The 12,132-nt window shown below is 45.6% G+C and overlaps 1 protein-coding gene across 1 annotated transcript; it reads right to left on the minus strand.

The window, feature by feature from the left end:
• Window positions 1-635: 635 nt before the first annotated feature.
• Window positions 636-1,674, minus strand: LOC117091052 (olfactory receptor 10P1). Its single transcript, XM_033223529.1, has one exon. The coding sequence runs from the start codon at window positions 1,646-1,648 to the stop codon at window positions 707-709; it is 942 nt and encodes a 313-aa protein (XP_033079420.1). The 5' UTR covers window positions 1,649-1,674; the 3' UTR covers window positions 636-706.
• Window positions 1,675-12,132: the final 10,458 nt, after the last annotated feature.

Raw genomic sequence — 12,132 nt, forward strand, 5'->3', positions numbered from 1 at the left:
GGGTCTTCTGGAATCCCTGACCAGCTCTTTCCTAAAAGAATCCAGAGCAGGACACCCCAGTGTGTTTCTGAGAGACATGTATAGGCTGTCCTTGGAGATAGCTTTTCCTGATGTCTAACTTGGTCCTTTTTGACGCCATCTGACCATCTTGCCTTTTGTGCTGGTATCTTGGGAAGGAGAGAGCCTTATGACTGGAACCCTCAGATGCCCCTCTTCCTGAAGGCCAAGGGCAGAATAGATGTTCCACTGAGTAGAGGAAGGCTCAGACACAGGTGGAAGAAAATGTAACACAGCGGCTTGGTAAACTCCTACACAGGCTTTGGGTGGGTCACTTAGTTGGAAGTCAAGTTCACAGACACCTGCTTTCATGACTGACACGGACCTCTGGCTACTGGTGCAGCCATGGCAATCACTGTGTTCAGGGATCCAAAACAATCTAGAAGATGCTAAATAAATGTTCTTTCCCTAAGGCAGCAATCACTTCCATTCTACCTTGGCCTAATAACCCATGCTCTGATAGTGAGTGTGGACTCTGGAATAAGAGGCAATATATAGATTTATCTCTGTTTTAATTTCAGCACTTCCTTCCAAGAAGCCTTTTCTTTTGAAGTGCTGCATGATTTCTGTGAGAGTGGGGTTTAAATCCAGCCCCTGAAGGCCGGGAGGATGAGCAGTGAGTGAGTGAGCAGACATCCTCCGAGTCCCTTCAGGGCAAGGGGCTCTGCCTCTTCACCAGGTGTTGCAGGGCCCTCCTCACGTCTTTGTTCCGAAGGGTGTAGATGATGGGGTTGAGCATGGGTGTGACGACTGTGTAGAAGAGACTGAGGACGCGGTCTGTGGTAACAGAGGAGCCTGCCTGTGGCCGGATGTAGGTGATGCTGGCTGTTCCAAAGAAGAGAGAGACCACGAGCAGATGGGAGGAGCAGGTGGAGAAGACCTTGCGGCGGCTCTGGGTGGAGGCCATCGCTAGGATGGCTCCCAAGATGCGGATGTAAGAGGTGACAATCAGAGAGAAGGGGATCATAATGAAGACTACGGTGGCTGTCATCACGGAGATCTCGCTCCTGTGCTTCCCGGCACTTGCCAGCCTCAGTACTGGCAGGATGTCACAGAGAAAGTGTGGGATGATTGGGTGGCTGGCAAAAGGTAGAGAGAAGATGAGGGAGGCATGGGTGGTGGCCGTGATGATGCCTGTGAGCCAGGAGGTGCCCACCATGGCCATGCAGGCCCGTGGGCTCAAGAGGGTGGAGTAGTGTAGAGGCTGGCAGATGGCAACATATCGGTCATAGGCCATGGCCGTGAGCAGGCAGCACTCGGAGATGCCCAGGACAATGAAGACGTACATCTGGGCTGCACAGCCCTGGAAAGAGATGGCCTGGGGATGTGGGGAGGCCAGATTGGCCAGGGTCCTGGGCACGATGTTGGTGGTGTAGAAGAGCTCCACCACTGAGAGTTGGCGCAGGAAGAAGTACATGGGGGAGTGCAGGGCAGGGCTGACTTGCGTGAGGAGGATGATCAGGGAGTTACCCAGCAAGGTGACCAGGTAGACCAGAAGCACCACCCAGAACAGGGGACCCTGCAGGGCCTTGTGGTCAGAGAATCCCAGAAGGAGGAATTCAGGCAGTGTAGTATGGTTTTCCCCAGCCATCACTCCAGGCCAGAAGCTGAGGCACAGCCAAGAAGAGAAGTTATTTAGAAATAACAATCAACATTTCTGTAATTTGGTAAAGCACTTTCCACACAGTTCCTCTCAAAATCAAGTGAGAGAATTAATATCTTCTCTCTGAATGAGCCATGGGTCTCAGAGAGATTAAATAATGTGGTTGAGATAATATCTAGAAAGTGGCAGGCCTGGAACTTGAATCCAGGTCTCTTGACTTCAAATTTGATGCCTTTCTCACTGTTTCCTGTGCTCTCGTCCTGTGCCTGGGGCCTGACTCCCATATGTAGAGACTCTAACTCTGATCTTTGGATCTCTCTCCAGAGTGAGGGGTGGAGCAGCTGCTATGACCTAGGCCCCTTTGTACTCTCTAGACGGATGCTGAGGCCCAAAAGAAACTTCGTAACACTAGGGACTGTCTCGAACTGGTGTCTAATGTTCACCATAGTGAGCTGTGGATTTAGAGTGTCACACAGTGATATGACTATTTGTGATAATACTGCCCAATTGTATCTTTGGGATTCTGACACCTTCCCTGATTTCTCTATTCTCCTCTTATCTGGACCCCTGTGTTCAGCTACACTAGCTGCCCTGTCCCAGCACACCCTGTTCTCTCAGGCCTCCAGGCATTGCCATAGTATCTCCTTGCAGAGAATATTTCTATTCTTTGTATTAAAATCCCATCATACTCCAAGCCTTCACTCAAGTTCCGCTATCTCGGTGGCAGCTTTCTGTGATCCTCAGGCTCAGAAATAATTATCCATGGCATTTCGAGATTAAAAGTGACATTTAGGAACATATATTTCCATATGACAGTACTCGGATCTTATCTTCAACATTTTAGAAGGGTGCTATGCAGCCTCTGTTTGAACATCTGCAGTGATGGGGAACTCACCACTTATTGAGGTAGCCCTTTCTAGCTATGGCCTCTTCTGCCTGTGGAAAAGGCTTTACTGTATTGGTCTTGGCTAAATGCTTAGTGTTTCATACAATGTTTAACTCCTCTTGCACCAGAGAGCTCTTGAGTATTTGAGGAAGGCACTTTTATCTCTGCTTTCATGAGATGTTGCTTGTCCTTTGGTCCCAGCACTTATTACTCCACTGTGAGATCCTGCAGGACAGGGTGGGGAGGTGGGGAGGCAGTTGCCTATTTTAGCAGCTGCTAGTGTTTCCCAGGTGCTTGGTTCCTGCCAGGCACCATGCAAAGGGCTAAACATTCATTAAATCATTGAATCTTCCTAATTACACTACGACATAGAAACCTTCATTTTCTCCATCTTACAGATAAGGAGAGGGAAGCCCAGACAGTGTAAGTAACTTTCTCAATGTCGCACATTTCGTAAATGACAGAGTTTGGGTTCAAATCCAGGTCTGCCTAACCCCAGAGCCTGTGATCTTAACCACCAAGTTATCAACTGCCTTAGAGGTTAATCACCAGGAAAACAAGCTCAGTACTTGGGCCATGTCGAGTGTTCGCTAAACATTTATTAGACGAGTGAACGAATCTCAATTATAAAGACAGAGGAACTGATAAATAGAACAGTTAAGTGATTTGCCTACATTTAGGCAGCTAGTTAGACAAAGATAGGAAACTGGACTGGACTTTCAGAAGTTCTGGTCCCAAGATTCGCGGAACTTTGATCACCCACATTGACCCACACATGAGGTTAGTCTAACCATCTTCATATTTAGGAAACAGAGCCTCAAAGTTCTACCGATTGCACTTACCTTCCATCCCACCCTCACTCTGCTCTCTCACCATATATATATATATATATATATTTTTTTTTTTTGTGGCCTTAAACTATTTATTCTAGCTTATGTTTAGAGAGTGCTGTGTGCTGGGGATTATACAGTATATCAGTTGACCTTTATAACAACATTAGTGACAATTGTTATTTTGTCATTGCAGATAAAGAACCAGAGCTCTGACGGTTTAAACGACCTATGCAAGATCACAAAGTCAGTGAACAGCAGAACCAGGATTCTAATTTCGAGCCTGAGATATCAACCACATACTTACTATATCTCTAGTGAGGCCAACAGCCTCACCCTACACTTTTGAGAGATGAACTTGCATGTAGTCAGTCTGGACAGAAGGAGTATCTTAGTTCATTAGTCCTCTCTACTTTCGTCAATAAATCTTCATGACATTTTGGGCTGGCTGATTAAAAAGGAAAAAAAAAAAAAACAACTTTTCAGATGTCCACATCACCAAGAAAACACGAAATAGATCCTGACGTTTTCAAATTTTAAAAGTGTTGTTTCTTTTTCAATTAAAACTATTTAGGAAACATTTGGAATAAATCCACCATTATTCCATCACCTTAAATTCTTTTTTTTCTTGTAATCACCCTCAAATCTTTGTCCCACTGCAAACCCACTTGCTATGTGTGTAGTCATAGTGTATATACCATTTTGTCTTCTTTTCCTTTTTTAATGTTTGCTGTAAGCATTTTTGCCATGAGACCACATGGTATTCTGAACAATCTTTCTAAGAAAGTTCTTGTAGTAGTCCATTGAATTTCTCCACTAATATTTAACAGACACTTCTCATCCTCGTGCACTTTACGCCGTCCCATCTTTTTTTGCTATGGTAGATAATGATGCAAACAATATTTTTGTGTGCGTCTCAGTTTGCCTCTGTTAGCTTATTCCCTTAGGGTAAATTAGGAGTAATATTATTGGCTAAGCATGTGGACATTTTTATGGGTCTGGCTGTGTTATAATTGTTTTGGATTCCTGTAGTTGGACACATGAGTGGCAATACCAACCTTCCATCTCTTAGTAAAACTGGGATCCTTAAAAAACTTCAGTAGCTTTAGGGGTACAAGTGGTTTTTGGTTACATGGATGAAGTGTATAGTGATGAAGTCTGGCATTTTAGTGCACCGGTCACCCAGATAGTGTACATTGTGCCAATAGGGTTTTTTTTTTTCCCTCAGCCCTCTCTCACCCTGCCGCCTTCTGGACTCCTTGACCCTCCCTGTCCTCATCCAGCCCTCTCCCTCCCTCCATACTCACCTCACCTTTTCCATGCTGTGAGCATTTCTTCACTCTCAGACCTTTAATTAGATTTTGCCTCAAGATGTCATCCGTGAGGGTGGAGAGGCAAGTTTCTCCCAGACTGTCTGCTCTTCCTTCCCTGTTTCCACTCTGACTCTGTGAATTTCCCTCTTCCTCTTCCCACACATCCTGACACAGTTGGGACAATCTTCAGAGAGACATTGGCCCTGGAGTCACCACTATCTTTTTCAAAGCCTCCCACAGAGGATCGTTGAGAAAGACAGAGAGTAACTGCCCAAGGGGTCACAGAGAGGGGATGAAGTTCTTTTTAAAAAAACACTACTTTTAATTGTGGTGAAAACATATAACATAAAATTTACTATCTTAACCATTTTAAGTGTATGTGTCAGTATTGTTAAGTATATTCAACAGAGCTCTAGAACTTTTTCATCTTGCAAAATGAAATTCTATACCCATTAAGCAACTCTCCATTTCCCCCTCCTGTGGCTCTTTTTAAAACCGTAAAACCATCCCTATGCCTCCAATAAGCCTTAGAGAGACAGGCAGATGGGCAAATTCATCAGCGAATGGGCACATGGATTGGGGAAGAGACAATCTGTAGTTAACCGGCTAGATGGACAGAGGATGACCGGCAGGGTGTGGCTGGCTGGCTACAGGACTGGTCACCCCGTGACCCCTGGATGCAGGAGGTGAGGCCATTAAAGGCTGAATGGAACAGAAAGCAGATCTTGAGGGGTTAGCTTTGACATCTCAGGGGCAAGGGAGTTGGGATTCTGGAGCCTAATGGGGGATGCAGGAAATGGGGGAAATGGGGGAAGGGCAACCTTTATTGGGTCAGAGAGGTCTGGGGGAGCACAGCCAGGCAATAAACTGGCTTTTGTTCTTTCAGATTTTTTGTTTTGTCTAAAGTATTAATGGGAGCTGCACATGGGGTGTGTGTGTGTGTGTGTGTGTGTGTGGGGAGGGTGTGGGGCAGCAAAGATGCAGGGAGCTGTCTGTGGGCTCTGGGATGGGACCCATTAGCAGGAGCCTGCGAGATGCTGACCACAGACAGTGTGGAGGCTGTGATGCCCGGCTGGTTTACACGCTGCATGCAAACCCACAAGCCTGTGCACACTATCCACTGCCTCACTCCATCACTTCATCCCACACACCCCATCCTATTAGACACACCACAGACATGCCTATCACCACACTTATAACATGCTACACATCCCCCACAGCATACCTACTCATGCCCTCATCAAAGGTTTGCACAGTCTGTGTATATACACACTTGCCTTGTTCTGTTATGTACACTTTTATCTGGCAGAAATTGTCCAACATTCTCTGTCTCCTTCCCAGCCCTTCTCCCTGTCCAGCCAGCTTAATGACATCTGAATCACACCTCTGCAAATGCAATAGTAGAGATCTGGGAACCCTCTCGGGACTTTTTTCTCCCACGCCCAAGGACAGATACTGACTCCCAACACACAGCAAGAGGTCCTAAGGCCCTGAATGGGCCCTGATCTGCTCACTGGTTCTTCTTCTCTTCCTGTTTTTGGCAGGGTCTAGATACATCAGGGAAAGGCCCAAGGCTTCCTGGCACTGTGTGCGGCACTTACCGGAGGAGGTGAAATGATCATCCCGCCAGGGAGGGGGGTTGTTGGGCACAGGCGAGGCTCTGCTGTTGCCCTCTCTCCTCCCTGGAAGCCTCAGCCTCTGTGGCGCCCATGTCATTCTCCAGCTGGCGTTGTGCCTCCACCCTGCTGGAGATTTGGGAACCCTGACTCTTGGGGTTTCCCTGGGTAACCCTGAGCTGAGAGAGTGTCATGAGCCAGATAATTCTGTCTGGATCCCCAGTGCCTGCTGTGTTCTTCTCCTCTCCTTAAGCTCATTGCCCTTGGCCAACCTCCTGACACCTTTTTTTTTTTTTTTTCTCTGGGATAACTATCGCCTCCCCACTCATGAAGGGTCTCTTTGGTTACAGATGACGTGAGGTTTGAGGGTCTCTGTCCCTCCTGTCTAGAGTCTCATCCTGGGAACTAACTCCTGTGAGTGAAATCTCAGCTTCTGTTCAATGGAGATGCTCCTGGAGAATTCTAGAAGCTATGCCAGTGAAGTCATTGATCTCCATGCTTAGTTTGCTTTTTAGAAAGTGTTCCAGTGAGGACACCGCCTGTCTGCTTATCCAGGGGCTCACAGGAGGGAGAGCTGGGTTTCCATCAATCTTTGATCTCCCACGTCATTGCAGATGTACCGAGTGGGGCACTTACACAGAGAGTTCAGCCTTCTGAATATTTTCAGCATAGAAATGATGAAGGAGGGTGGTGACATTAGGGGTAGAACAGAGGTGTTACCTGAGATAACCTGGGCCTTTGCCTAAATCCCTGATGTCCTCTAGTTGACACTTGCTGTCTCCACTTTTTATCTCCCATTTTCTCCAATTGTCCCTACCACTCCAGAATTTTCTCTTATCAAGATAACCAACAACTTCCATGTTGCCAAATCCAGTGGTTAATTTTCAGTCCTCATCCTAATCTCTTAGCAGTCTTTAACACATTTTGTTCCCTCCCCTTCCTGAAACACTTCCTTTAACTTCTATGATTTGCAAACATATTTCTTTGTCCCTGACCTTTCCTTATTGATACAACTGAATACTTCCCCTTAGATGTTTCAGAGTCACCCCAAACTTACCATGTCCCAACTAGAGCTCTTGTTCCTCTCCTGAGCTTCCCCAGTGCGGTAAGGGACCTGTTGCCACCCAGTTGCTCAGGCCAAAAATCCAGCTGTCCATTTTGTTAACATTTCTTTTTTAACATCCCACACTTAATTTTTCTCAGCAAGTCCTGTCACAGTTCTACCTCAAAAAGTTAATCCCAAGCAACCCTCTCTTACCATGTTTGCTGCTAAAACCTGGGCTCAGCAAATTGTTTTTCACTGAGCCGTTCTTGCCCTCTGCATCTCATTCAGCTGGTGAGATTTTCTCCAAGTGTGAGTCAGACAATATCATTCCTTTCCTTTATTTTTTATTTTTATTTTTATTTTTTATTTTTGAGTCAGGGTCTCGCTCTGTTGCTTAGGTTAGAGTGCAGTGGTGCAATCTCGGCTCACTGCAACCTCTGCCTCCCGGGTTCAAGCAATTCTTCTGCCTCAGCCTCTCCAGTAGCTGGGATTACAGGCATGCACCACCACGCCAGGCTAATTTTTGTATTTTTAGTAGCGATGAGGTTTCACCATGTTGGCCAGGCTGGTCTCGAACTCCTGACCTCAAGTGATCCTCCTGCCTCGGCCTCGCAAAGTGCTGGGATTACAGGCACGAGCCACCATGTCTGGTCATTGCCTTCCTTGAACAGCTCATAGCTTTTCATTATAGGGAGCATAAAATACAAACTCCTTTCACTGATTTATAAGACCCTAGTGGATTGATCCCTTGTCTTGTCTTAAGCCTGTCCTTTCCTTTCTTTGTGTGTGTGTGTGGTGTGTGTGTGTGTGTGTTTGTTTTTTAGAGAAGGGGTCTTGCTATGTTGCTCAGGCAGGACTCCAACTCTTGGGCTCAAGCATTTCTCCTACTTCAACCTTCCAAGTAGCTGGGACTACAGGTATGCACCACCACACCCCACTTTGGCCTGTTGTTTTCTTCTGATGTTTTGACATCTGGGGCCTTACTGACCTTGGAGAGACTGCCCCTCCCAGAGCCAGCTAATTCCTAGATAAAATCCCACCAACAGTGCCTTTTGTATGCAAACTAACCAATCCAGGGTCCATACCTTCAACTGCCTCCTTTACTGGGCTCTAACACTTTGGGGCAATATCCCCCAGTCCTAATCATCCCAGGGTCAGGTAGACACCTAGAGACAGCCCTATACCCCAGAGCCCCCTGAAATTACTCAAACCAGTCAATTCTGAGCCTGTTTAGCCTGATTCCTCTGTCTTGCACATTTCTTCCATGAAAACCACAAGAAAGGCTCCTGCCCACATTTACCGCTTGCTCCCTCTGCCTTCTGATTGACCTGGTGCTTTCCCATGTGGCCCTGTATGTGTCCCCCTTCTCAGGAATTGTAATAGACTATCTTCCCAATGGCTTGTCTCCTGATCTGTTGGTTATACCATATCGGAATAATAATAATACAACCTATGTTTAAAAACCCCTTGCTCTTGTCTTCCTTGTCCATTATGCTCCAGCCATGCTAGCCTGCTTTCTCTTTCTCTTACACACTTCAGGTACTTTGCAGTTTCTGTTCTGTCTGTCCAGAGGCTCTTGCCCTGGATCTTCCCCCAAGTGACTTCTTATTATTCAAGTCTCAGCTCAAATTTCACCTCTTTGGAAAGACCTTCTTGAACTGCCCTAGATACAGTAGCACCATACACTGATCACCCTGTTTCATATTCTTCGTTGCATGTATATCAATCAGAATTATAGCATTTGTTTATTTGTTTGGGTGTTTAGTGTATTTCTCCTCCACTAGAAGATGGATCCATGAAATCAGGGACTTTGTTTTGTTTGTAGCTATTGCTTTAGAGCTTGGAAGAACAGTGAGTACACAGCTTAGGAGAGCTGCTTTGACACATATTGTAGGTTGTATATTCAATTCCATTCCAACTTTTATGCATGCCTTTCTGTCCCCTGGAGCCTGGAAAGCTAAAGATTGCATTCCCCAAATCCCCTTACAGCTCAAGGCTCTACACGTGACCTAGTTTCTGCCAAGCTGTAGCACCTGTGTGAGGTATGGAAGGCAGAGGGAGTGAGGCAGAGGCGGTGCTTCTCTTGCTTCTGTTGTTTCTCCTGAAAAGGTTAGTTGGGATTTTCTGTGGCAGTTGTAGCAGAGGTCTCAGTGCTGTGGGTGTCCAAAGGCAAGGCCTGGAGTATCCATTTTGCCTGGCATGGATGGAGCTGGAGGTGATATGGTTTTGGAGCCAGCAGCTGGGGCAGTGTCTTCCTAATGCCTCACTTTCTTGACCTTGGCAGTGTAGCAGATTCTATGGCAGGTCTGATCTACAGTGTTATTCTAAAATTATTTCTAGAAACTTAGTTGAGAAGGTGCTCTTCTAGTCCTTCCATTGATTTTGTGTTATAAGCACCTAATTATCTGAATTAAACATATTTCTGCTTAAACTAGCTAGGATGGTATCCATTATTTGCAGTTGAACTCTGACATAGACTGACACAGAGTTTAGTACCAGAAATTGTTGCAAGGGTGGAAATCTGGGATTGATCATTTGATCTCATTGGGTTTAAAGACAATGAGGATTCAGTACTATCGGAGGATAGAAGACTGGTAGTCTTTCGTTTTCAGCCTTCAGATGTGAAACAGTTACATAAATAATTACCTATCATCATCTGAAGTGCCACTGAATGGTAATTCCTTAGCATAGTATGAGTATAAGGAGTTAAATGACAGTGAGTTTGGTTGCTGTTCACAACTGCTCTGGCAGCTTAAAGAAAGAAACTGTCAGGCTTAGGACTTTTATATTTTCAGCTGAACACATAAAACTTGTAGGTTTGCCAGGGGCCCAGAGTAAGAGAAGGATGTTGGCCGGTCCAGGCTGCAAAACAGCTATTTCTGCTGCTGGCTTTTATGACTAAGGGAATCTGAAGGTGTGTGAAGTGCCATGGCTACACTGGTGCTGTTTGGAGCCTGTGAAAAGCCCCATTCTCAGGAGAGTTGTAGTGGAGGCCCCAAGGATTCAGAGAAAGTCCATGCCCTCTTCAGCAAGTAACTACTATACTTTTGAGAAATACCTCCTTGTTTGTTATTTATTTATGTATTTTTGAGACGGACTCTCACTCTGTCATCCAGGTTGGAGTGCAGTGATGCAATCAGGACTCATTGCAGCCTTGACTTTCTGGGCTCAAGCGATCCTCCTGCCTCTGGCCCCTTGAGTAGCTGGGACTACAGAGTGTGTGCCACCATGCTTGGCTAATTTTTAAAAAATTTTTAGTAGCGATGAGGTCTCACTATGTTCTCCAGGCTGGTCTCAAATTCCTGAGAATTTGAGGCAGAGGAGATCCTCCTGCCTTGGCCCCCTAAAGTTTTGGGATTACAAGTGTGAGCCACTGCTCTGGGCCATTGTTTGTTATCTGATCTCTGGCAGAGGATAAACACCTGACCCTGGGATACCAGGTGACTCTGCAACCTGAACTGCCCTTTATGACCTGGGTGTTTTCCAATTGATAAAGCTGCATGGTCAGGCCCAGAAGCACCCTGTCTTCAAGTGAAGAGGCGTACATGAGATCAGACTTGAAGAAGTCCTGAAGTCATAAGGATATTCTACCAGTTCATGGTCCACACTCTCATCACGTCTATTCTTGACAAACTAATGTCCTTTCTTCCTATGGCCTCATGAAGTGTTCCTCATGACAGGTTGATGGAAGAGGAAAAATATTTGAGTCTAGCTTACAGAGAACTTTGCACAACTCTGCTGTGACTAACTAGATATGGACGTCTATGGCATTATAGCCCCAGTAATGGGGGTTGACCCTGAGGAAAAAAGGGGTGACCTAAGGAAGAGTGGAGAAGAAAAATGACTGCTGAGCAGAATTTTGATAGTACAACTTAAAGAGTCCCCTTTTCCCGGAAGAAGGATGGTCTGAGATACGGATTTACATTGATCCATGAGCAGCAGCTAATGGTTTATTTGGTAGGAGGTTTGGGAAGTAGAAGGAACAATACAGGAGAATGAGTGACAAGGCATTCTGCTGATCATCATCATCATCATCATCACTAATACTTCTGTAATACTCACTCTGTGTCGGATATTGTCCTAAGCACTTTTTATATACTAACTTATTGAATCCTCCCAGAACGCTGTGGGGTAGTTTCAACTATTATGCTCGGTTTACTGAAGAGGAATCTGAGGCATAGAGTGGTTAGACACATGGACAAGACCATACAGCTAGTAAAAGGCTGAGCTGGCATTTGAATCCAGGTGACCTGGCTGCAGAGTTCATGCTGTCAACTGTCTTACTATACTATGAATGAGCTTTTGAAAATGGGTCCAGACTGCGAGACTATTTGTGAATATGTGAGACAATGTGAATGCTCACGAAAGTTCTCTCACTGCAGAAGATACTGTTAATACTGAGGGATCAAGATGACCCAGCTGGTAGATGTCAGTCAGCTTTCTCCAGCATCTCTGGTGCTTATTCAAGGGATCACAATCAAAATGTCCATGGTGTAAGGGATGAAGGTTAGGCACAGGCTTACCAACAATGGTTCCCCTCACCAAGACTGGTCTGGCTACACCATGGCTGAGTGTGTAACCTGCCAATAAAAATAGCTTGGTGTGGTAGGCAGAAAGTTCTCAATGATCCTCATCTTCTGATATTCATGCATTTGTGTAATTCTCTCCCTTTTAGTGTAGGTTGGAACCAGTGACCTGCTTTTATTGAAGGGATCATGGCAGAAGGGATGGGATATCTGACATTATGTTGCAGAAAGATTTGGTTTTCATCTTGGGTCCTCT

Source organism: Trachypithecus francoisi, unplaced genomic scaffold (assembly GCF_009764315.1).
Source record: "Trachypithecus francoisi isolate TF-2019V2 unplaced genomic scaffold, Tfra_2.0 Lachesis_group11, whole genome shotgun sequence".
In the NCBI taxonomy this organism is placed as follows: Eukaryota; Metazoa; Chordata; class Mammalia; order Primates; family Cercopithecidae; genus Trachypithecus; species Trachypithecus francoisi.

Excerpts from the sequence above, each read along its gene's own strand:
- LOC117091052 (XM_033223529.1), bottom strand. The coding sequence starts at position 1,648 with ATGGCTGGGGAAAACCATACTACACTGCCTGAATTCCTCCTTCTGGGA.